This window comes from Corythoichthys intestinalis, chromosome 1 (genome assembly GCF_030265065.1).
Source record: "Corythoichthys intestinalis isolate RoL2023-P3 chromosome 1, ASM3026506v1, whole genome shotgun sequence".
NCBI lineage: Eukaryota > Metazoa > Chordata > Actinopteri > Syngnathiformes > Syngnathidae > Corythoichthys > Corythoichthys intestinalis.
This window is the reverse complement of record NC_080395.1, coordinates 54,368,055-54,395,701: the sequence shown is the minus strand read 5'-3', so window position 1 is coordinate 54,395,701 and position 27,647 is coordinate 54,368,055. Positions and strand designations below refer to the sequence as shown.

The following is a 27,647-nucleotide window of genomic DNA, read 5'->3' as shown; positions in this document are numbered from 1 at the left end:
ATAAAGGCCAGATTTGTGCAGTGTACGACTGATTGTTGTCCTATGGACAGACTCTCCCACCTCAGCTGTAGATCTCTGCAGTTCATCCAGAGTGATCATGGGCCTCTTGGCTGCATCTCTGATCAGTTTTCTCCTTGTTTGAGAAGAAAGTTTGGAAGGACGGCCGGGTCTTGGTAGATTTGCAGTGGTCTGATGCTCCTTCCACTTCAATATGATGGCTTGCACAGTGCTCCTTGAGATGTTTAAAGCTTGGGAAATCTTTTTGTATCCAAATCCGGCTTTAAACTTCTCCACAACAGTATCTCGGACCTGCCTGGTGTGTTCCTTGGTTTTCATAATGCTCTCTGCACTTTAAACAGAACCCTGAGACTATCACAGAGCAGGTGCATTTATACGGAGACTTGATTACACACAGGTGGATTCTATTTATCATCATCGGTCATTTAGGACAACATTGGATCATTCAGAGATCCTCACTGAACTTCTGAAGTGAGTTTTCTGCACTGAAAGTAAAGGCGCCGAATAATATTGCACGCCCCACTTTTCAGTTTTTTATTTGTTAAAAAACTTTAAATTATCCAATAAATGTTGTTCCACTTCACGATTGTGTCCCACTTGTTGTTGATTCTTGACAAAAAAATTAAATTTCATATCTTTATGTTTGAAGCCTCAAATGTGGCGAAAAGTTGCAAGATTCAAGGGGGCCGAATACTTTTGCAAGGCACTGTACATGCAACATGTAGAATTAAAAATATCTTTGTCTTTGTATATTTAACTTGACTCACAACTTATAAATTAAAATTGATAAACTGCTAAATTATCATAGTTCTGAAACATACAGTTTAAAAATCTGGCCCCAAAAAATAGCAAACAGCTGAATTAGGTGCAGAGGGAGATTGGTGTGGGTTCCTTCTTGGGTTGTCAACCGTCTCTTGAAAAACAGAATCGTCCCGTATTCAGAAACAAAGTATGCGTCCTGTATTGAGCTTGTAAGGGACGCGCTTTGTACCATATTATCATAAAACTCGAAAATAGTGTATGATTTGTATTGTGAATGAAAACTAATAGGGTGCTTTTTAAGAATATGCAGGAAAATGTATTCTCCCGCCTCTCCTGCTTTGAAACCAATGAGCATACGAGTATCACAATGACAATACGAAATCCCGCTCATCTCATTGGTCGATGTATTGTCGCTTGTCATGAAGATAATGGAAGACAACTAAGCCGCATGAGTGGCCCAAAAATTAATGCAGTATAGAAGGTTGTTTTTTTGGTTTGTATTAACAAGTTTACCTCAGATTTTGTTTGCAGTTTGCACGAAATGTTGTGCTTCGTATATTAACCCTCATGAGTCCTACGATCAAGCCTGCGTGATCATTGACATGGCATCTTTAAAGCACCCTAAAAAAAACTATTTCACACTTCAAACTCACTCCGTTTTTATTTGGCAGTGATAGACCACAGAAAACCGGTGATATGATTGTTTTCATTTGATGATATAAAATAGCTTTATCTATGTATTTATCCTATTCTATTTTTTTTTGGGGGGGGGGGGGGGTGTAGGAAAAATATATTGCTGCTAATTATTGTTTTCCCTGTGCTGATATCACTCACATGTACACCTAATTTATTCAAGTTTGAGTCAAATAATTAAAAAAAACAAAAACGTTTCGCATCCAAAAAAATAAAGAAAGGATAACTGTTATCGGGCCGGGTGGGTCTATCAATGAGGTATTTCCTTTACAGTTAGTGGTGGGAATGTAAGTGTGAATCTATATGTACAATTGACTAGTGACCCTGAATAGATTGTCTCTGATTAACCCCAACCCCAAGTCAGATGTTTCAAATGTAGCTTCTTAGCAACATGAGTAAAAGGTGATTTCAAATCTTTCCTTGCTCATCGAGGATCGCAAGAAACAATAAAGACGACGTAAGAATAGAGGTTTGCATTGGTCAGTGATAATTGTTTTATTTTTGTTTTCATTTTCTCATCTATCATGTAAAGAAATTTGGCATAGCTGTGACTGCAGTGAGAGCGTGACAGAAAAAAACGTTATTTGAGTTCTTGATTCTGATCACATCATACAGCACAGGCCATGGTCCACAGAGGGCTTCCACAGCATCAAACGGATCTCATTGTTCAAAGATATAAGTCAGTGTAGTGGTACAGAAAAGAAAAGAAAATTTCCAAGGCAGTAGAAAAAAAAAATCAAAGCTGCAAGAATGTATGGCAAGCACTGTTTGTTTCTGACATGCGACATGTCAAATCAAGTCACATTTATTCATATGGCACTTAATCACAAAAAAATGACTCAAAGGTTTCAGAGTACTAGCACCTAAAAGATAAAACACGCAAACTTCTCTTTTAATGTCGGTGTCACCAAATTACCTGTATGTTGAGAACGTAGGTTCTGGGAAGGAACATATTGTTTAACTAAGTAGACAAGGTAAGAACGTGCCAAGCCATGTAATATTTTTATAAGTAAGTAACAGGATCTTAAAATCGCATTGCAAGTGAATTAGGTGCCAATGCAAATTAGCCACTATAGAAGTAGTGTGATTTAACGTTCTCATCCTGGTGAGAAAGCTTTCCTCCAGTATTCTGTACCATTTGCAACCGTTTTGTATTAGACGTGGAAGGACCAGAGAACAAGACATTACAATAGCCAAAGCGAGACATGACTACTGTGTGAATTATTGTCTACGCTTTACTAATGGATAAGATGGGTCTTATCTTTGCAATGTTGTGGGGGATGAAAAAAAATGCCGTTTTAGTAATATTCCTAATGCTCGACTGAAAAGAGCTGGGTCGAATGTTACATCTAGATTTTTTTGCTGTGTCACTTTGAGTAATAGTAATATGGAAATTTTAAGTAGTATCCTTAAATACAAGTGTGTGTCTAGGCAGGCCAATAATCAACATAGCAGTCTTTTCAGGATACAGAAGCAAAAAAATTAGTGAACATTTATTGTTTAATCTCAACAAGGCATGCCTCTAAAATGCTGCAACCGAGCAGGTTATTTAAGCACCTTTCACACACACCTGAACACTGTTTAAATATCGCATTTTAAACAGGTAGCCATTTTGTGTGATGTCAATTTCCCGGGTCGATTACGCAAACATTTACCGGGTCGTGTCCTAGTATAATTTCCGGGACCTATGCCGTACGCGGCATGTGTGAAAGCAGGGTAAATCCCGGGTCGGAGCGCAAAAGCTGAAGACGTAAATATCATGGCGGGATTGCCATTTCCTCTTTCTTTGCAGTAAGACGACAAGTGGAAAACAAACATCCCAACTATCAACGTAGCAAACTGAAAATGGCAAACTTAACCCTTGAGAGTCGAAGGACGCGCCAGCGCGTCCTCAGCGCACGTCGTCTTTGAAGCACCCTCACGTTTTAATTACGTCACCCACATGCCGTTGGTTGGTCTCGTTTTAAAGTGCGGAAGTTGCGGTTTACTCTCGTTATTATTTGAAGTCAATCGACCGACTAGAACGTGAGATATTGTCATTTAAGTTTTATAGTTTTATTGTCCTCTCAAAAAAACATTAAAACGCTGCATGGATCATTTGTTTATGTCTATATTTCCATCATTTCTAGTCCTTTTTCAAAACGGAAGCTCCATGAAAAAAACACAAATCAAACGAACCCTTTCGAAGTCACAGTGGAAGCACAAAATGCGTTTTTTTTTTTTTTTTTATTATAACTATAACTGCGGTGCGAGGTTCAACCGAACGAGAGGGAGGAGGAGTGTTCTGAAGCAGCGAGGTGGCGAGCGACGGCCAGTTGGATACTGCTGGATCGAGCAGCGACTTTGTGTGACTTTGACAATGAACGGAAAACTAAATTTAGCGCAAGCAATTGTGCTTCTGATCAACTTGAGGAAGAGGATGGTCCAAATTCGTCATCATCGTCTTCTTCGGAAGAGTCCTCGAGTGAAGATAGTGACGGATTGGAACACGTGGGTGACGCCATCGACGAGCAGAGGTAAACCAACTCACTCTTTTTTTTCATGCTGAAAACGTTTCTTTTGAAAGTTTCTTTTGATATTGCAAGACAAAGTTAATTTTGATGCAATATAAGTGTGTGTTTGTGTATATAATAATAAAATGTGCATATCAGATCAAAGTCGTACGTGCACTGTGGGTATCCCAGGCAGGAATTTATAATTTGTGGTGTTCTTCTTTCTATATGAAGATTAGGGATGTAGCACATATTCAGCTATGGTATTCTTTCTATTGTCATACATATAGATTTCCATTATTATTTATTGCTGTATATATTTTTATTTTATACTTTATTATTTTCATAAATACTGACTTATTTTCATGTACATTTATAGTGACAATGAAAGCAAAGTGAAATGAAAATGGAAGGGTGGAAAGAGGACCGACACCCCATGGAAGTGTGAGCTGTGTGATGTAGCCGTGTCTAATTCCAGGACGAAACTGCTTTTCGGAGTGGCATGACTGAAAAAAATTTAACTTGTTTATTGTAAATATTTTTGAAAATGCTTTTTTCCCCCCAATGTTATATATATATATTTTTTCCCACATCAATCTTCTCAATTTGTGTATATAAATGTGTGTTCAAGAAGCTTGATTGTGTGTACATAGTTTTCATCAGGCGATTGGCCGCAATACCTAAACTCATAAAGAGATGGCCTCTAAACACTTTTTGTGTTAGATGGTATATATTTTTTCACTGTTCTTCACTGTTAGGTCTGCTATATATAACCTGTTTTGACTGGAGCATGTATAAAGGCAAAAAACGCCTATGGCTATACCTGTTGTTTATGTTGAATTGTCAAATATAAGACTATTTATTCTAAATTTTTTTGGTTGAATGTTCATCCTAACATGTTGAATAAATATTACAAAGTTTCAAAACGGTTCGTTACGCATGTTTGGTTGTCAATTGGACATCAATATTAAAAATTTTGACAAAACGATTTTGGAATTTTTGGTCTTTTTGGGCCCAAAATGATGATTTATAATTGATCAGTGAAGGAAACAACAATTTGGACATGAAGTTCAAGGTGTCACAAAAAAAGGGACCAAACCAGGCCATCGTAAACAATTCTTTCTTTGAAATATAAAGGCAACTTCAAAGGCATGCAAAATCAGACAAAATAGGCCCAGACCTTAAAGGGTTAAACTGGAAACATAACGAAATTAAATTGCTACTGGATCGTTGAGCCAACGAAGAGACAGTCCATCGTCCATCTTTGGAAATGAGTGGTTTATTTGGTTGCCGATGCCAACCAAAAATGACGTCATGTCAGGACTAGGCATGTGCCGGTATGAGATTTTGACGGTACGATAACCGTGGGCAAAAATACCACGGTTTCACGGTATCACGGTATTGCAATTATAGCTCCAAAATGTGTTATTTTGAGATGTATGGGTTAAAAATATTTTTTTTTCCATTGAACAGGACTTAAAAAAAAAATTCAGAACATTGCAACGTTGCAAACTGGAACATGAATATATTGTTAAAATAAATTATCAATAAAAAAACAAATATTTCAAATAAAATTGAAATAAATATAACTTATAGACTATACCCACAGCCACAGCTCAAGTTGCTCAGGATTAGAGCAAGAACAAAACAATTTCCATAAAAAAAGTAAAAACACTTCTGAATATTTTTTTTTTTTAATTTTACTGCATGACTTTTTTTTGAGGGTGGAAAAGCTCAAGTGAAGGTTTGCCATTTTCAGCCACTGTGTCAGCTCTAGTTATACATGTCACGCCTATGTGTTAAAAAACAAAGAATTCATAAGTTCATAAGTTTAAAATGTATAAGTTAGTTTAAAGTGTAAATATTGTTGTGGAAAGGTTTCATCTAAACAAAGAAGTAAAAAAAACATTGGGAGTGAGACCTCTCCTTGATCCAGCGAACGTGGATTTGTGCTTAGGGCAAGAGCATCTTTCATTATTAGCGATCTTTGATGCTATCCCCTTTTCCTTTTCATTCAAGCGAATCAAGCTGGTTTTCTCACTCTGCGGCTGTAACACTCGACGAAGTTGCTCCCCCAGCTAAGCCTAGGCTACCATTCGTCTTTGTAAGCTTTGAGTTAGTTTGTATATTGAATTTGAAAGGAAATTGTGTGTTTTGTTTTTGGCGAACTTTTCATGGTGCTAAGCTGTTGATGCTACTCACACATGGAAAAATACAATTGTACGTTTTAAATGTATTAATTTTGTATATTCCACTTACCATGATCTGAGAGCTCAATAAATTGGAGAAAAGTACGCCTTATGTTTGGATGATTTGTTTTTGGGTTCACTGGCTGTCAAGCCGATAACGTCACTTTCACACGCAGCAACAAACGGGAGGGGCTGAGCGCTGCTGTGCCAAGCCACTTCTGGCTGCATTTTTGACACATGAAAATTCGCGTATACCGTACTACGGTCTGACGGAAAATTTTTGTGGTTTTGAAACCGTGATGTTTTCACACCACGGTAAACCGTGAAACCGGTAACCGGCACGTGCCTAGTCAGGACTATAATCCCGTCCTCCGCCATCCCTGCACGGAGAGCGCTGCGTCTGACAGGGTCCAACCCGGGTTATTCCCAGGATATCTCCCCACGTCTGAAAGCCATGACACGGGTAAATCCCTCGTCACCTTACATGGGAATTTACCTAGATATAAGTCAGAAAGGGGCTTCAATTTTAAGTGCATGTATTATGAGCATAACAACGTTTTGCTAATGTTATATTTGCGAATAATACTAGCTAATACTACCAAAATATTATACTACATAAGAGTGCCTACAATCGATCCTTGTATCAACCTCCCATCTTCATATGTTTGGGTTTTGGTATACCAAGGTAGCAAGCCTACATTTTGTAAAACAAACCTTAAACCACTTTTTTGGGAAAAATGGTCCAATTAAACTAAGGTTAAACTTTTTTGAGCATAATTTCAAACATTTCGATTTCCTAACCACTGCTGCAGAGCATACAATACTAGACAGGACTAGATAGGAGTGCCTAGAACTGATCCTTGTGGGACATCAACCCTCCATCTTACTATGAGTTTTGGTGTACCAAGATAGCAAGCTTATATCATAAATGAATTTAGATCCTGGCTAAATTTTGTAAAACAAACCTTAAAGCACTTTTTGGGAAACATGGTAATGAATGAAACAAAGGTTAAACTTTTTAGCATTATTTCAAACATTTACTTTTTCTAACCACTGTTGGCAGAAAACCTTTAGGCATTTGCTGGAAAGATGAATGAGTGAATTAATTCTTCATTTGTCATTACAAAAACTGTAACGAAATAACAATAAAGAGGAACTTTATCTTTCAGTACGACAGTAACCCAAAACAGACATTCAAATGATATATATATATACAGTATATATATACTAGTATATGGCGGAAAACACTGACAACACTGAAAAAGCAGTTTCTGCTCTTGCACTTCTCTTTAAAAGAAACTGCTGTATTTTAAGCCAAAACAACTGTTGTTTTTGATAGAACAATACGTCTATATGCTGCCATAGCAGATTCATGGCACATTAAGCCCCCAAACTATTTTTAATTTGTCCGTTTTACCCTGAAAACCTCCATTTACAGACGTCGCGCAACCGTTTTTGTTTCAACCCAGCCATAAAACGAAGGTAATTATATTTTTTTATTCGAAAATGCCTGTCGTCTTTAGCTTAGAATCATTGATTGATGTCTCATATTTGTTGGAAAAAAACAAAAAACAAATTTAAAAAATTATTCACTCACATATTTTAAACTTAAACAAATTATGTCACAATGAAAAAAATGGCATCTGTAAAAAAGTCACGGATATCTACCTCATAACTATCGCTTAATTATAGTTTTTTTGTTACTGTCACATTTTGTCCGATAAGTTAGATGATAAATAATCGATCCAAACAAAGAAAAATTGAAGAAGAAAAAAAAATGTTTAAAAGGGTAAATATATGAAAAAGAATCTCTAGACCACTCCTTGATGTCTGCGATTTCTGTATCGCGACCCTTGTTATATTACCATGTTTCACCCATTAAATCCCCCCAAAAAAATCCAGCTGTGGCCATTCACAGCTGTGTCTTGACACTCAGTGATACATGCTACATGAAGTTTTTGGATCGAAACAAAGAAAGTACGTGATAATATCTCGTTAAAGTCATGGCGTCTGTAATTATGGTCACACATGCTCTCACCTCTAGATAGAGTTTTGCTGTTTAAAAAAACATTTTTTTCTTAAAAAAAAAAAAAAAAAAAATGCCCTCCTGTTCAAAATTTTTCTTCCCCCAGAAAATGGAGATTTTAAGCTTTCCCATGATGTATCACACATGCATATCGGACAATTTTGAAAGTTGGCCAAATTGGGGGTCTCAGAGCGAAACTTCAAGTCACCTGAGTGTTTTTCGCCATATATATATGTATATATATTTTAAATGGCTTAGCCAGAAGAGGAATACATTTTAAAAGTGTCCCAGCCAAAGTTCAGAGCTGAAAGCTGGATATCTTTGGTGCTATTGCATGCTACTGTACTTTTTGTACCTTGTTTTAGTAAATGTGCAAGTACAGTATATGATGTCTAAAAAGTCTAAAAATTATCACTGTTCTCTTCAAGGGTGTGAATTTCTGCCCCGGTCAGGAAGTCCCAGGCGTCACCACACATGAGCAGAAGGAGCATACACTGCAGCCTCTCATTTTCCACCTGGGCCGGGATCCTGGTGAGAAGTTCCCGATCAGGTCAGTTGCTTGAAATAGTCCAGTTTGATGGCGTTGTTGGGTGTGAGGAGATGGGATAGGTGAGCTAAACAAAACCATGAAAACTGAGAAAAGGAGTACTATGAAATGATGTGAAAACCTTTGTCTGCTACTAACGCAGAATAGTTATGGGATCAATGTGGATTCAGTGGCAGAAATAAGCGGGCGGACAATTGATCTGCTCAGCTATAGTGCGCCTGATTGCACCCTTGTCTTTGTGATTGCAAACAGCCTTCTTAAGATTACTGTCTCACGCCACTGCGGGTTAAAATTGCAAGATAAATTGTTCAGCTCTAAATTCAGAGAGTGTGCTGTTTAATAGGCTTTGGAGTATTTGGGCCTCAGCTCAGAGGGTGAGCTAAGTTTATTGAATGAGGGTGTGAATAGGCATCGTACATATAGCTGCACAAATTGTTCATTTGAAAGGTGTTTACAGTGATCCCTCGCTACTTCGCGCTTCAAAGTTCACGTCCTCAGTCCATCGCAGATTTTTTTTTCAATTAAATAAATAAATGTAGTATTTGATAAAGCTGTCCCGATCCGATCACGTACTCTCTCACTCTCGCTCCTGCTGCTTTGTTTTGGTCAGGTAGGTGTCATCCAGGGCCACTGTAAATCCTTATGGGTGCGGTAGTTGTTTAATCCCCACCCATCCTACCCTACAAAACCACAAAAATAGGAACAAGTAGTGATAAACTGTTGCAGATGTACATATAGAAATCAATTTTCAATATTTTTAAAGAAACGGTAATAGGGACTAATACGCTTTATTTGGGGTCAGCAACCTTTTTGGTGTGGAGTGCCACTTTCAAATTTTCTTGTCAATCAGTGTGCCACACCGAGATTAATGACGCACATCCAATTTTGTATATCCAACAGAGCTGTAATTTTACCCCAAAGAAAACAACATGAACATATATTGAAATCGTATAACTACCATTCTTTTTCAATTAACTAAAAAATAAATGCATATTGTAGAAAATGTCAAAACTTGAAAATAAGTGCAACAGTTCACTAGCTAGTTGTTCACTATCAACTTAAACAGTAAATTATATGCAGCATTTTAGATATTCTTTTATATTACAAAGATAAAAGATGCCTACCTTAATGTGATCCCTGGCCCTGTTTTCCTTGGCTCAGCTCTGATTTCGGGGTTTTACTTTGTGACTTTTAGCTGCTTATCCCTTTTTTTTGAGTGTCTCTTTGTTAGTCAAGCCATCAACCAAAACCTCTGATCTTGACAAGATCGCCTCTTTGATATATTCGCCATCAGTTTTTCTTTTTTTCATCAGGTTTTCCTTGCTTTGCAATGCAGTGAGCAAAGTGATAGCTTGCTTCGGTGGCGGTGTTTTTAGCAGTGACAAAAGGTTTTCAGGGTGTTTTTGTTTACACTACCTGGACACAGCACGTTTTAATGTCTCTGCCTTGTCAGACTCCTCCTTGAATGAATTTTCATGTTTTGTCTCGTAATGACGTTTGACACTTGTTCTCCCCGGGGAGAGGCACAGGCCCGGGTGGAGCCGCCGCGGCCCCCGGGAGGCTGGCTCTTGCGGTGCGCACGAAAGGCTCGGGCGCGGGCCCGGGTGGAGCCGCGAGGAGCGAGCCTTTCCCCGGGGAGAGAAAGCTTCCCTATCGCGGTGCGCACGGAAGCCTCGGGCGAGAACCCGAGTGGAGCCCCCTCTCGTGGTGCGCATGGAAGCCTCGGGCGCGGGCCCGGGTGGAGCCGCGACGAGCAAGCACATGAATTCCCTTGGATGTGTGTGTGGCTTAAATAACAGGGCGCGCAACAGAAAATGTCTGAAATTCAGGTAAAAAGGCGTTTTTTTCTTTTTTTTTTTTTTTCTTTTTTTTTTTTTTTTTTGCCATGCGCTCGCGTGTCACTGGTTAACCCTTCGCGTGCCAATGCTGACACGCGTGTCGTAAGTTGCCGACCCCTGCAGTATAGCTACTGGCACAATCAAACTTAAACTGCCTATGACAGGATAAACAAAAGTCTTAAATAGCATTATTATGTGAATTAGAATCATATTTTGAGACGATTCGACTATATACAATAATTTGGCAAAGCGCAGGTGACGAGAAATTAGTCTTTAAATCTGCCGTTTACCGCTTGCCTGTCATTGTAGCGCTCTAGCGTCCTCAACAGGAGAATGACGTCGGCAGGGTCATGGTTTCATCCGATTTAGAATTTAGCCCATTGAGGGGGAATTATTCAGAACGAGGAAAATGTGACGAAGAGAATCGCAAAATGTCATTGTTTCAATCTCTCTACTCTAATATTTTTACAGGATATTCTTTTTATCTCAGTATTTTTCCCCAATTGCTAAATAAATGCTATGGTCATGACAAATAACAGTCTTGTGCTAAATGGAGAATGAAATATTAAAAATGCATTTATTCAGTACGATATGGCAAAATTATTCCATAATAGTTAAAACTGTCTACTTCTTGCACTTTCTCGAACGAAATTTTATGCCACCGGAGTTAGTCCGACTTTTGTCTTTTCCCTGCCGTGGTTTCAGAGAGTGTAAACAAACCAGGAGGTGTGACAGCTAGCCGACATGCTAACCCGAAACGGGGGATGTTTCAAAGTCTTATTCTCGCCTTTTGAAGCGAAAAATTACACAAAACTAGCACGGATCATGTCACACGGCGGCGGGGTTGTCGATTGGCAAAGACCGGCGGTGAGCAAGTTACAGCTCGTTGTTCCCCTGCTGCGGGCAGGAGAGCTTGTTTGCCGGGGAAGCAGCTGGAGAATGACTGCCGACAAACCAGCCAACGTCGGAGAAGCACGTAGCTGCCACATGGTCAACACGAATATGGCGTAAATTAATCCTTAACTGCAGGGTGAGGACATAAACAGTAAGAGAGCGGCGTGCAGTTCTTGTGCAGCTAACATGGCAGGATGTGTCAGAGCAGAACTTTTCTACATGTCCGTCCATGATCAACATAGGTAAATATTCCTTTATTTAAAGAAAGTTTGTAGTGTGTAAGAGCCTAAGTGATGGTTTAGTTTTATTGTTCATGTTCATGGTGATTTATTTTATTTTATTTCATGGGGACTGGCTTGTGACGTCACATTGGACGATAAAGGCGGAAGTAGCTGTGTGTGTGGGCAGTGCGAAGGCAGAAACCAGAGAGAGCCTGATAGTTTTTAGACCTCTCTATTTCTCTCTATCTATCGCTTTATGTTTTTGGATTTACATTTTAAGTGGATTCATTTTGGTTTCCTCATTCTCTCATTTGCTGTTTTGTTTGCGTTTGGATTACCTTTGTTGGATTAAATGAACTAGAGCTGAAACGAGTACTCGAGCAACTCGAGTAACTCGAGTTTAAAAACTGATCCGAGTAATTTTATTCACCTCGAGTAATCGTTTATTTTGACAGCTCTAAGCATCACGTTTTGCTAGGACTACTTTTAATGCGGGACAGCGCGCTGTCACGTGCGGAGAGGAAGAGGAAGAAGAAGAAAAAAAAAACTTACCGCAGCCGACAGCCGCCACAAACGACGCCGACGTTGCTAAATACTAGCCCGCATAATGCTACATTGGTAACAGGCAGCGTCTGGTCCGTCTCATAGAGATCACATGTATGTTGAACTAGATGCCAAATTACAGACTCGGCCGCGTCTGGGCAGCGTTTGTAAACAGCCGCCATCTTAAAGCAGTACAGCGCTAAGCGCTAATAAAGAGCGCTAAGGGCTAATAAATAAGATTAACGTTACTGTCGCTACTAGCTCACGGAACGTTAGCCCTGCGGAGGGCTAGGTTTCAATTAATTAAGACCACTGTCGATGCGTGGCTAACGTGTCTTACATACAGGCTTTAACATAACATAGCATTGTGGAGTGATGAGGGTGTAAAATAAAAACTTAATCATGCTAACTATCAATTTTAGCTCAGTGGTCATTGCTGGATAAAACACCAAGTAGCACTGGTCCCTAATGTGCTCCAATACGGCCTGTATCAAACATTTATTTTGAACACAGCAAAAACTCAAAATCCTATCAGGACTTACAGTTTAGACTAACTTAAAACTTAACTAGAACTTAAAAATGGCTTGACACAAAGAGAAATTCAATTGAAACACGTGGGAAAAAAATCCTAACTTTTAAGTGATGTGTGTTATCAAGCGTAATGGCATTTTTAGGTAAGATATATATATATATTAATAAGATCTAAAAGTGTTTTGAGTGAAAGCAGTGAATTAGTCTTTTTTTTTTAATTCTAGTTACATCTGAGATGCAATTGTTGGCTATTTTCAACAATATACATCGAAAATAAAGACATTGATTGACTGAAAATGGTTCAAGATTACATGAAATGTCTTGTTTTCTCATGTATATGTATAATTGCTCTTCACCTAAAAATATATTTGTTTTATCCGATTACTCGATTAATCGATAGAATTTTCAGTCGATTACTCGATTATTAAAATATTCGATAGCTGCAGCCCTAAAATGAACTAATTCAGACCAGCAGCATGAGAGTTTCTTTTGGCCGCTGTTCAGCGGGCTGGGGAAGAAGACGAGGAAGAGAGCGTCGATTCGGAGGGCTTTTTTACGTTTTGGATCCAACATTGCGTTTACTTTGTAATCACTGTATTCGCGGCCGTTTTAATACAAAGTTGCACTTTTTGATAGGGTGGAAAATTTGACAGAACACCGGGTGCACGAAGAGGGCAATAAGCAGATTATAGACCCTACTCACGTACGTCACAAAATAACGTGTCGCTGTATCCGGCCGCCATATTGTACCTATTTTTTAGACCTATTCTCATTGTTTTCAATTAGTCGTGTAAGTTATAGAACAATTCATGGAAGCCCCGGTGTTATCTGACGCTGTAAACTCATTGGATGCGTTGCATAAAAGGCGTTACGTGGAAAAGCTTCAGTTTATCCATTCGCCAGATCCGTATTTGATGCCTAAATCGATGTTTTTCGACCCGCCGTCTTCGCCTGACATCTGCTATCCTGATATTTACAACTATCTTGTCCACACAAAATCAGCCTATTCTCACGAAAGTTTGAAAAACTTTAAGAGCTTGGAGGCTTATAAATACTTGGTTGCTGGTTGGGTGAAACAAGTCCTCGTCCACGAAAATTCGGCAGGAATCTATCGTGTGCTCGGGTGAGTTACGAAATTTTCAATTCAAAATCTTTTGTTCTTGCTAACATCCACTGTCAAGTCTAATGTATTTCATGTCATTTGTCAATGGAGCTAGGGCTTTTAATGTTTATATGGTTTAGCGATAGCACTCTCACTACATACATATATAATACGTAACAAATACGAAGTGCGATAGCACTACTCCAGATTGTCCCTAGTTGAATTTATTTTTTGGCTTTTGACCTCAATAGTGAAATTGTAAATTAATTGTATGACAACTGTCTGATTATCCCCTTATAATTATATATTTTCAGGTAGTTCATTCACAACGTCTGAGTGTATTGTCGGCGATTAGCCTAGCAATGATCTTAATTGTGGTTGTCAGCCCAAAACCCTCTAAATATATATTAAATGCATTTTACCAGATATAAAATGACTACTACATAATCTGTGGTAGTCGTTTGGAGCCCAGTTTTCTCGTCGAATTGCAGCAGTCAATCTCAGTCTCCTCTCCGGGTCTCTCGGAATACGGTAAAACTTCAAGTCTCTCTGTCTATCTTCTCTGTTTTTGCAACCAACCGCCACACACGACTTCACCATTTTGATTATTAATGTTAACGAGCAGAAAAACACACCATAATAGGAGGAATTTACGAAGCGCTAATGCATTAACATGACGAGTATACGGACAACATGGCGCGGGGGCGTGGCTGTGACGTCACGTGAGTAGGGTCTATAGAGCTCTCCCGGTGGGCACGCGAAGGACTGGGGGGTGTGGGACAAGCTGCTGGTCGTCAGCCGAGTGACATTCTCGGTGGACAAGGAGCATTGCCAGCCACAAATTGCAAGCCACCTCCGTATTAAAACGTGTTCCATGATCCCAATATTTGACATAATACAAAATACGATGTTTGCTCACTTCCTCGTACGTCCAATGGGCCCACAGATGTCGGACTTGTTTTGGCCATTTTCCGCGGGTGAACGGGAACTTTTTGAAACCCAAAAAGGCTCACACGCCTCTCCCTGGTACAGCAACAAATCCCTGCAGAACATTTGGCTGGCGTGATGTGAAAAATAAACAAATTAGTCCGCAAAATCAGCTGAATCCGCAGTCCATCTGCATGCTATAAAGCAATGCTGTATTGTGAGATACTCACCTGGGTGACGTCACATTCGTATTCCTCCTCAAAACAGGAAGTTATTCATTTTCATGGTGCCTGTCAAAAAATTGAATAAATAAAATGATCGCTTCCACACACATCCAAGCGGTCCATTTCATTCAGGAGCATAAAATACAGTGTGAAATATGAAGTAAACAGGCTTTTGGTGTCATAGGCAGTTTTAACTGTATTAAGACACTAACTTACCAGTGAGTGAGGCATAGGACTCCTCACATAAAATTTTCCGTTTTCGTTGTGTGTCTCCCTCAACCTCAAGTCGGGCTGAGATACAGTGAATGAAAAGAGATACTTAGGCTGACAGCGCGACAAGGGATAGATTTATTGGGCTAGTGAGGAGAAAACATAGCTCACAACAGTAGCTGTACATACATCACAATGACTTGGTTAATGATAAACAATAGTGAAGGAAGTCTCCAATCAGCAGGACAAATTGCAACTACCTTACAACTAATGAGTAAATGGTGTGCAAATGACAATTGCTTTATACTTTGCAATACCAAGTTTGTACGGCAGGCACTCTCACAAGTCTAAAATATTTTTAAAATCTCTTTGGTCAAATTTTGTTGTTCACAATGTTCATTTGTTGCTGACAATGATAATGAAGTTCTATTCTATTCTATTCTATTCTATTCTATTCTATTCTATTCTATTCTATTCTATTCTATTATACAGTCTTTGTTTGCATTTTCTGCAGATGTACAATTACTCATAATACGCAGTGTGAAAATGGATAATTACTCCCGTAATTATTTGATCAGACTGCAATATCTTTCGTTAAGAAGCAACATCAGCAAAATGTGTAGGTCTAATGTTAGAAATTCTATAATAGTTTTGAAATAGACCATGTAGGGCACCACGTGTGTGGGCTTGTTTGTTTGTCCCTGTGTGTTTATATCAGTTATCATATTGTATGTATGTAATGTGGCTTAATGTACAAAAACACTGACCAATCAACAACAAAATTCTAAATCTAAATACCTAAATTATTTGCACTACAAGGCACACCTGACTATAAGCACCCACCAAATGTGACACGAAAACAGATTTTTTTTTCATAGATAAGCTGCACTGGACTATAAGCCGCAGCTGTCCTCACTGTATTATAAGGTATTTACACCAATAGATATTAACCAGTAACACTTTATCTGACAGCGGCATCATACGACTGTCATAAGACCAAATGAACCACCATGAAGCTTTGAATGAATTGGCTGGAAAGCTTGATTGCTTCAAAAAGCTTCATTTGGCCATCACTTCTCCCTTGGGGGAGACAGTCAACCTTGGTGCCACGTGCTGTCAACACTGTTATTGTCCAACATGCCTCCTAGCATGCATTGCAGAGCTCCAGATGTAAGTAACAATCAAAATTCATGTTATGTGCTAATTATTTATTCAGCTACTGTTCCAGTCGTTCATTAATTCTTAGTTATGGTATTTGGTAACACTAACTGACAGTGGCGCCCTAAGACTGTCATTAGACAATCATAATTATGACATGACACTGTCACGAGCATTAATGAATGCTTATAACATATGTCATTTAGTGTTATCCGGCAAATTATCTCCCTTTTGAATGGATTTAAAAGATCCGAGCTGGACATAAATGAAGTTAGTAGCATAATTTGCCGGATGACACTTAATGACATCCGTCATAAGCATTCAGTAATGCTCATGATAGTGTCATGTCATAATTATGATGGTGTTATGACAGTCTTATGACGCCACTGTCAAATAAAGTGTTACCAAATACCATAAGTAGTATTTAATTAAACAACTGGAACAGTAACTGAATAAATAATTAGCACAGAACATGAATTCTGATTGTAATTTACATCTGTAGCATTGCAGTGCATGCTAGAAGGCATGTGTTACCTATTAACCCAAATAAATCAACAAATAAGACGCACTGGACTATAAGCCGCAGGATTCAAAAAGAAGGAAAAAAAGTAGTGGTTTATAGTCCGAAAATTACGGTACTCACCTGGGAATATTTTTCATTTCATGGACAAAACCATTTTCCAATGAGATCAGCAAAAATTTTCATGATATTGTGTGCAAAAATAACGACCCAACATTTGCCCCCAATACTTTTCATTGTATGGATGTTTTTAAACTAACCTGCTATAAGATCCCTCTCTACTGCATGTAAACAGAGTAATGTGGTAATTAAAACTAAAATACAATACAAAATGCAGAAAATAGAATACTTCATTTTGTAGCATATATACTAAAAATTCTTATTTAGAAGGGTGACTTTTTTTTAGGGGGGGTTTGGTCAACATGCGAGTGTACTCTACTTATGTTAGGGTTTGCTTTTGCAGCAAGAGTTTTTATTGGAAGTCGCGCCTTGCTGTGCCATGCTTTCCATTGGCTTTTCGGTCACTGTGCGTGCATAATTGATCGGTATAGATGTCAATATATGCACTGCTCATTGGCTGTGATGTTTTAATTGCTACACCCAGTGTCATAACCATTTTAGCCAAGTTGTGTGTTTAATGATTATCTCTGCTATTTCAGATTGACCTTACCTTGCCCCCTTTGCTTCTTTGCGCCTTCTTTTTTCTGTCCTTGTTTCTAGTCCATCTGTCTTTCGGCTCTGAAGTGAGATTGGATGATAAAATATTCATTTTTGTTTCAAAAAAAAAAAAAAAAGCAATCAATGTGTTGCCATGTAGTGAGTGCATAGATTTCTCATTCTAACAAAGCGCAGGCAAGACTTTCCAAACACAAGGTCACACCTCTCCACTGTTTTATGTCCACTCTAATCTATCCATTTTCCATCCACCTAACTGTTTCCTAAGAGTTTCTGCCACTTCCCTTCTCAATGACTGTCCTTCTGCATCCACAGGGAGCATTCTGCCCCATCCTTTTTTAAGTGTGTGTACATGTGTGTGCTCCTCGCTGCCGCAGCTGGACCGACTGCTGGGCTGCCATTAATCTCTGCCCACACCTAAAGAGCCACTTAAAATGATGCAGCACCTGTCTGCACACATGCCTTCACTACTGCTGTGGGCCAGAGAGTACAAAACATACATCCTACAAACTATAACCTCACAGTTCAGAGATGGACTTTGTTCTTTAGTTCTCAAGAGGCTTGAATGCACCGTCTTGCCAACCAAAATCTGTAAGTCCAGCGCCTCACTGGACATGGTCCGAGCCTTTTCCTGCCTTCCACTTTGCCCTATAAAAGGTCGACCTGAGGTCTGAAAGTTAACACATCTGGAGTCCCAGCTCTCGTGCTGCAGGCAGGCCCATTCCGTCTGGCCTCATCTGCTGCCTACCGCCAAGCGCCTGTGTCCCCAATCAATAGTCCTCACCCAAGTGCTCCATTTCCACTAGGGAGGAGGAAGTGGGGGTGGCTGTTGGAAGGGAGGGGCTAGGCAGGACACATGCATTTGATTGTCTCCTCAATTCCCCCACCGTCTGCCACTGTGTTCTTGATTGTGCGTGCATGTGTGTGTGTTCCAGAAATAGTGTTATGAATCAGTAATCGGCATGGCGACACACCTGAGCAATGCCCCCGCCCCCCCCTTGGGTGCCATAAATTATAAATCAAAAGAGTCCATTTGCATAAAGCCTGCTTATTATTCCGGTGCACCAGTAAGCTAAGGGTTATAGTCATGGTAATGAGCTGCGCTGACGGTGGCTTTTCATTATTTGTTTGCACAAGAGACACAAACAAATGATATAATTAGATTTTCATGCGGAGCTTTGCTCAATACGGTTACCCACGCGTGGACGCAACAATGGCAAACTTTTGTGTTTTGCCTCGCTTGACGTCCCTCTCGGAGAAGCCGAACAGTTCCTCACGTAGTGTTAAGTTGCTCTATCGCTTATCGGAAAATGAATCATGAGCACAGATAGCAGCGGAATGAATATCCCCCTTCACTGATGGGAATCAGGACCAGCAGATAAGTGGAGAAAATTTCATCTGCTTTTCAACTGAGATCTGGCATAATCCCCCCCACCTCTAAAGGAAGGGTCACGGTCGTTAGTTGATGACAAACATGAAGCGAGTGCGAGAGAGACTAATTGCAGTCAGTGCACGAGCACTCTTCTAATTGCGTAGCCGAGTCAAAGCCGAGAGGATGGAGGGAGGGAGCAGGTGCCGGTTGATGGAGGAAGCCCGAGCGCCCTGTGGGAGATCGGGCCAGGGAGGGTAGGTGTGAGCTGGACAGGGCCCGGGGTTATTACTCTAATTGACACTTCACCTCACACGCTTGCACACGGTCCCTGGGGGCCAATCAGAAAGCAGGGCTTGTGGCGAGGGGCGGAAGGAGGGTTGGCACAGGTGCTGTCGGCGAGTGTATCAGGGGTGTAATTGCACTGCTGATATTTGTCTATCTGTGTGTCACGCCACCAGAAGCCCACTCCCTCAACACACACAACAAAGCCCATTAACCCTACAGGTCCTATTGAGAGCAGCGTTCCTTTGAAAGCCTTCGGGGGCTCTGTTTTACACACTGAATATAATCATGCACGGGGGTGCGGGGCCCACTGGTGTCCAACATCAGTAATTGAGAGACGGGGGAGAGTTCCACAGTCACCCCGCTGAGCGGGCTTTCCCACAGGGTGTCGGCGTGTGTGTTTTTGTGCTTGAAAGCTGCAGCGTGCCCCCTTTCTGTTATAATGAGTTAAGCTCGACCATCGCAGCAGTGTTTCATCACAGCCCACACTCGGGCCAGTGTTTCACTTGCAACAGTCTTTCACAAAGCAACAATAAACCGAGGGATTATGTTTTGCGTGCGTGCGCTTTTTAAATTCCTTGTAAGCGAGTTGCAAACAGCTCTCAGCGTCGCCAATTAGCTGTGTTAAAACATGTATCGACCCTTAAATATGAAAGGCCTAATACTGTAAAACCTCCCTTCCTGTATCAAGCTGTATGGCATCTTTGGGTTTAGTGATGCAAAGAAATAAGCACTAATAAAGAGTGATATCCAGAGGTGGGTAGAGTAGCGAAAAATTTGGCTCATGTAAGAATAGCGTTACTTTAAAATAATATTACTCAAGAAAAAGTACTCATTAAAAAAAATCTACTCAAGTACAAGTAAAAAAAATGGTGAAAAGAATACTCAAGTAATAAGTAATATTGTGAGTAACTGCTTACAATGTTTGATTTTTTTTTTGTTAGACAATTATATTTTTTTCTCAGCAGTTATCTATATGAAATGATATTATTATACTGTACTATAACCTAATACATCACCACATTAAGGCAAAAAAAAAAAAAAAAGGATTTTTTTTTTTTAATCTTTGAATTCCGGCGAGAGAGAAAAAATGTACAGAAAGGAAGCATCGTTCATCCAAAGAGGGCCCTCTAGTGGAAAAAATAGTTCCTAGTTTGAATAGTATAATAAGTTCCATCAGATTTCATCAGTTAGAGTTATTGTGAAATTAAAAGGATCAGGTTTTCCATGGTCAATTGGTGCCAAATAAAAATTGGAAGAGAGGTTAAAATCCGCACTTTTAAGTCATGTTGAAGGCAGCGCTCTATGTCAAATACTTAATTTTTAAAGATGCTTTAAAGACGCTACATGATTAAACAGGCTGGCGTGATCATCGAATTGCAAGTTTGAGTCTGATTGGTATAATGGAGTCATGTAATTATTGTTGTCTCATTGGTGAAACTGGTAGAGCTACTGTTAGCATCGCTGGATTTAAAAAAAAAAAAATCTAATATGTAGAATAAAGAGGAAAAATGTAACGACTACTGTAGTGTAGAGTAAGAGTAGCGTTTTTTCTTCACAAATCTACTCAAGTAAAAAGTATGGCATGGTAAAACTACTCTTAGAAGTACATTTTTTCTCAAAAGTAAATGTAATGGAGTAAATGTAATGCCTTACTACCCACCTCTGGTGATATCTGTATTTAATATGTATCATGGAGCTGATTGTTGATTACCGTGTCTTGTGTGTGGATAGTGTTTTGACAAAGGAGTACCAGGATGTACTTGGCCGTATCTCGCCGGTTGTGGAGCACCATAAGAAGACGCTGGTTGCTGGCATACCACAGCTCAACATGTGTGACCTTGCAGTGATGGTAAATTGTGCACTATTAGTATTAAGTATCACTATTAATACTAAGACTCCTTAATAATAAATATATATATATATATATATATATATATATATATTTTTTTTTTTTTTTTTTTTTTTAATTGAAGGACAATCTTTTCCCCAGAATTTCAATAACGATAACTTTGGGGAAAATATATTTTTCACACAAAACTAGAAAAACAAACCAATAATTAAGAAATATGTTTTAAAAAGTACAAAATGATACAAAGTACATCGAACCTGCTTATCCACAATATTGACTCAGCAAACTAATGAGTTCACTGTCTGGAATTTTGGTAGCCTTTCTTCCTCATTAGTAAATCACTACAGAATAACAGCCAATTTACTATATATTCCTGAGCACTAAAACTTTGAAGTTGATTAATTTGTGACATAATACTACCCCCTAGTGGAATTTTGAATTAATGCAAGCCAAGTAAAATTGACTATTCATAGTGTTATCATTTGTAGAAAGCTTAAATATGTGCAAGTGTCGGCAATCTGTGAATATTGAAGAGTAAACGTGTTTTACTGGCTTCCCAAATTTTCTACTATGAAATAATCATTGAATGGTTCTTTTGATTAATATAACCAAGGCAGATTGTAGTGACAGAAATGCTACACTACAAACAGTGTACAGTACATGACACACCTTAATGTTGAGATGTGGGAACTACTGTGTTTCAGAACTGGGCTCCAGCTGGCTGTGAGAAGTTAGGAAAGTGTCTCAAAGCGCCCACATCATCTCCCTGGAAGTGTGAGTGGCCGCACTGAGAGAGACGGAAGCCAAACCTCAACGTGTGCCTTACTGCAGATGTGAATTTTTTTGATTTGTTTTTGTTTATTGTTTAGATTTAGTATTTTAAAATTTGGAGTATGAAGACTTACGGTGGTCCATGAGTGATTTTCAAAGAGTTGCATCCTGGCAACTCGTGTCGATATTTCTGAGGGCAAAGTCAAAGCATCTGTTTCAACCGCTACCAGTCAGATTATTTATTTACTGGCCACCTTTAGGGGATTATTTTTCTAAAGAGATTCATATAACCACGGACAAAATGAGTCAAAAATTCTCCTCCTTAACAGGTGCTTATTGGAGATGCTTTTGCACATTTTTTCGAAGTTTTTATCACCAGTGCATTCAAAATTACGACCCTCATTACAGAGTCGTTACCAATCTTGCTTAATGCTAGTCAGAGTTTACTTTTTCAGTGGTCTACACAGTATTTCACCGCTTCAACTTATTTTAGCTTTTTTTTTTATTTTTGAGAAATGTGTCGACTTCAAAAAGATAAGCTCATCACCTTAAATAATTCAAAATTGTAAATGAAATTATTTCAATAAATATTTCTTTTGAATATGCTTTTATGTGTTGTGGATCATAATAAAATAAAATGTACATACACATAATCTATTAATTGCACACATTCACAAGAAATCATGTTTTGAGTCATTAGCTCAAAATGTGTTGAATAAAATCGCTTCTTTCATTTAAAAAAAATGTTGTTCTACGCTTCACTGCACAGATGCATCTCAACACAATAGCAAGGAAATTAACATTTGTGATTATTTGACAGCTGAAGGAAATTGGAGCTGTTTTGAAGAGAAATACAGGGTAACCCCAAAAACGAGAACTTTTTTACAATCCAATAAAACCAAGAGTGATAGAAGAAAAATATTTCATTCTTAGAAATTGAAACCTTAAAACAGGCCATTCAAGAAACAATTATGGAGTTATGTTTTAAATACGTCCTTTAAATGGCGTCCTCCCGTACAAATGCTTTCTTAAGCGACAGAAAACAACGAAAATTCCACAATTGTTTCGTAAATGGCGTGTTTTAAGGTTTCAGTTAATGTGAATAAGTATTTTTCTTCCATCAATCTTTTTTTTTAATTTTTTTATTGGAGTGCTAAAAAGTTCCCGTTTTTTGTTTTTCTGTACATGCATTGTTACCTATTTCTTGCCATCACAGTAGAGGTTGAAACTATTACAAAAGAGCTGTGAATACCAAAGTGAAGCAGTATGAAAACAAATGTGACCTGATCTGCTTTGAGATGAGATTTTTCTTATGTTTTTTAAATGTCCCCTCCATATAGAAACAGTGAGGAAAGTAAATATTTGAACACCCTGCGATTTTGCTACTTCTCCCACTTAGAAATGATCGGCGGGTTTGAAATTTTCAAGATCGGTGCTTGTGCACTGTGAGAGACAGTCTAAAGGGAAAAAAATCCAGGAATCACAGTTTTTTTTTTTTTTTTTTTTTTATTATTATTATTTATTTGTATTATATCACATTTGACAATTTGTAAAGCTGTGACACACATATGTCTGCAGTGAAGCCTGCATGTTCTCGGTGAGGTACTATTCCAATATTATATATTCCATGGATTAATTTGTACCTTGGTGTCAAAATATAAAACTACGCATAATTGACTAATGAACACAAGTGGGACTTGATAAATCCAAGTGTGTCTTACCTGATAGGGAAGTCCGGGTCATTAACAAAATGACCACTAAAATTCAGCCGCTAAAAACTTCTAGTAGTGATTATTTTAAAGTGTTTTGTGACTGCTTTCAGCACATTCTGGGATGCCCATCTTTGAAGAAAGAAAGGGTCACAGGCATGAAAATCTCACCTTTCACCAAAGTGGCCAAAACATTGACTTTTTCAATGAAACAAAGGAGGATAGACTGTTGTGCCCTGTCTCTTTAATGCCAAGCTTGGCTGCACGTCAGCCATGAATGAACACCTAAAGCGCTGTCTCCCAGTTGTAATTTTGGAAGACGACTGGAGACAATTACAAGCTGGCAGATTGTAAGACCATATAACTAACTAACTAACGATATGTTTTATTAAAGTTGATAAGCCTGTCGCAATATGCAATGAGTCCATTTATCGCATGGTAAATAATAATCAGTGTGCGCGCGTGTGTGCATGCATACAGTTGTGCGTGCGTGCTGCCTGACAGCACATGAGACTCCAGTTCCTTTAACAGATGTTTATCGGTCATCAACACGCCGTAGAATTAAAGTTCAGACATACAAAATAAGGAAACACATCTATTAAACACTGTCAACGTTAGCAGTGCTACATTAAAGCTATTGGGGGGAAAAAGACAACCTACATTAGCCTGCTATAAAACATTGGCAGTCTTCTCCAAAACGCAAACTTGCGGTTAAAAGGTGACACTTCAAACATGAAAAATTTCTGGTTAACAGCGTTTGCAGATGATTTTTTTTTTTAATTGATTACTGACACCACATGCAATGACAAAAAGAGCTTTTTTTTGCAGAGTGTAAAGCTTACCGTTAGCGGTTTAGCGAACGTAACTCTGGTGAACATTTCAAAATAAAAGCACGTCATGTTCATCATATAAATAACGATTTCTGGAGTTAATCCCACATACAGTACTTCAGAATTCAGATTCTACACTAATAATAGCTTTAAAATGACACCCTTTATGAAAAATCTGATTGGTAATGAATAATTATTATACCACTATTATAGATAGTAGTATACTATAATATTAATGCTAGATATTTTTTTAAGAATTGTTTTGAATCATGTTTGAAAGGCAAAGTCAGTGTTCTAAATCTGTTTACATTCCATTTTTTTGAACTAGTTAATGCTATCCTCATTTGACCTCATTGTTTATTTGTGAATTATTGTTATTTATGTGTTTATTTGTACTTTAATAAAGATTTTAAGTGTTCCAAAATGTTTTTGTGAATTAATAAGGGTCATCAAAAAATTTCATTGCTAAATTACTAAAAAAAAAAATTTGGGGACAATACTAGTTGTACTGTGTACCAGAACATACAGTATTTCCTCCACACCTTTCTCACCTTTTTAACCCTTGACCCATTTTAATGCCTGGGGTCAGCTTGCTTAAATCCGTAACGTATAATTGAAAACATGACAAACCTTTAACGTTGCACAACTGACAACGCACATCAGAATTATTTGAACTTTGATTCAACTTAAGCGGACCACTATATAAATAATAAACACATTTGAGGAGAGATAGTCCAAAAAGCAGAGTAAGGAAGGGCAGACTTGTCGCTCAAACACAAGAGAAAACTACAGTAAGGTAGGGATTTTGACATGCATTTTGATGCTGATGGAGTCCTCTTTTTTCCATCATTGTCATAAGAATTAAAATGGAAAACTAAACAGAACTGCTCTAATATGGAGCGTTTGGCTTTCGAAGAAAACAGTGTTGTAAGAGACATCCAGTTGACAGCATAGCATAAATTTCATTTTAAAACCTAAAATCTTGATCAATCATCACCAAAATTCATGTGCGTGTCTCTCTACTCATTCCCACTTCAATTTAGAAAAATAGCAGGGCTTGTACTTTGTGCCCACCACGAGAGGCAGTGTGTGTTACCTTTCCAGCTTATTACAAACCTGCCATAACTGCCCGCATAGCCATTATTATCTTGTAGTCAATGCATGAGGAGGCCTATTGTTGAGATGGGTGTTCCCAGGTTTTGGTTGTTATTAGCCAGTGGTCCCACAACCTTTTCTCACCAAAGGCCTTATACAGTAATGGAGTGGGTGGGTGGTTAATGGTGGGTTGAGTGCATGGCGACCAAAGACAGACCACGGCCCAAGGAAATGCAGTCCCAAGTGCAAATGCATTTACATTTTATTGTTGCACAAGAAAGCTGCGATTTGTGTAATTTGTAGTTGAAGGGCGGTGTTAAATCACAGTAAGACGCCAAACTAAACAAAGTCCTGAGCACGAATGCATTTATGTTTCATATTTGCACAAGAAAGCTGCGACTTTTATTATTTCAAGGAGGAGGATGAGATTGAAATAGCTAGTTTGAGCAAGAATGTGGTGTGAGAACCACTTTTCGAGTGCTCCACAGCTCAGGAAACCTCAAGAAAGCGCAATTATGGAACGGCCCGACCGACATACACACTGAATGGGTTTTCGTTCTGCAAGCTGCGCACTGCTTCACTTGTTTGAAAGTCTTTATACCTAGCCCACACGAGTCATCATTGGTGTTGCGCCATCCTTACAGTGTGTCGATGGCTCCCGACTGCCTGTTTATTGCACACAAAGACTTGGAAGTGGGGTGCTGAAGGCACTGCAGCATCCCAGGTGTTGGGGAGAAAAGAAGTGCTTTGGCTGATTCTTTTTTGTTGTTGTTGAAAATAAATTAATAAAACATTGAAACTAACACATTTAACTTTGGGAATTAAACATATGTTGTTTTTTTATAATACACAGGTCCTTTAATTTCCAATACAAAAACTCCAACACACACTGTAGGTGAAATAAATCATTGTCTCTGCACCTAGTAGCTTAGTAGTAGTACGGAGACTATCCAGCATTCGTGTGTACTGCCATTGCGCGAATGTCACAAATTTGGACCGAAAAAGCTGTTTTGGATGGGGAAAAACTAAAAAAGATCCTCAGCAACCCCTTCTGTGAGTGACTTCCAGCACCCCTGAGTGTATGCACAGTGAGTGCGTAGGTGCAGCAGTGTTGTTTAGGTTCCCGCCGAACTGTGAGGGTTATATTTATGGTGTGATTAGGATAGATAATGTCTTTCTAATCTGGCAACCCTGAGGTGCAGCGTTCTGTTGGTTTTTGATCCCCATACTTGAACGTCAACGGTGGCTAGTTTCAGCTGGGTTTAAAACGTAAAACATTAAACATTATTTATTCCTCTTGCAGATTTGTTCCCGTCCGTGGACTGGTGGATTTGGAGTTAAGATCACTGTTATAACTATAAGCAACATAAATTAAGCCTATTCCAATGTAAGAATGCTCTTAAATTACTTCGCTATTGTCACATCACTGAACCACAAGACCAATAGGGCCTTATGTCAATGTAGCTGACAAAAATTAGGCCTTTAAGGCAGTAATCGTTATTTACAAAATGTACCAAAAATTAATAATGTTATTGAAAATGAATGTCAATTTTGTTTTCCTGTTAAAAAAAAAAAAAAAAAAAAAACAAGATTAGTTTGTGGGTGGAAAATTGACCCTTTTTTGGCTGGAGAGTCCCTATTATGTATTTTATATTTCAGTCAAGGGCATAGGTTTGCATAGGAATGGTAGGGACATAACACTTTCAGGAGGCTCATTTTGTCCCCACAAACTTTTAACCCACCTTATTTGCATCATATATATGGGTAATTAGCTTGTCTTCCCATATGTTGTAAGAATAGAATCGACCCTACAATTATTAAGTGAATTATTTTCATTATGTTCAGACTAAAATTTATCCCTTTTTACTTCCTGAATTTGCCGTTCCGTTTTTTTACCCCGTCAAACACATTTGATTGGCTGATAACTTAACTCCCTGGCAGCTACACAGACGCACACTCACACAACCACCGACAGAAATACAACACGCTGCCTCCTCCATCTCCTTTGAAGAAGAAAAATATTAGAAGTTTTTTTGTTTAGAACAAGCCACTTTAAGTAATGTAAAAAGACATCACTGTTGTGGAGGTAGGGGAAACACCACTAATTTTGCTACTTGTTACGTCCCAAATCGAAGGCTCACTAAGGGAGCAACATAAAACGAGCCA

At 38.7% G+C, this 27,647-nt stretch overlaps 1 protein-coding gene across 2 annotated transcripts in view; it reads left to right on the top strand.

The window, feature by feature from the left end:
• Positions 1–22,452, top strand: part of galns (galactosamine (N-acetyl)-6-sulfatase) — a 56,000-nt gene extending 33,548 nt beyond the window's left edge. For both annotated transcript variants that reach the window (XM_057850417.1, XM_057850424.1), the window contains 3 exons: positions 8,609–8,730; positions 20,959–21,076; positions 21,781–22,452. In XM_057850417.1, the coding sequence (XP_057706400.1) occupies positions 8,609–8,730; positions 20,959–21,076; positions 21,781–21,867 (327 nt within the window). In that variant the 3' untranslated portion in view covers positions 21,868–22,452. The remainder of the gene's footprint in view (positions 1–8,608; positions 8,731–20,958; positions 21,077–21,780) is intronic.
• Positions 22,453–27,647: the final 5,195 nt, after the last annotated feature.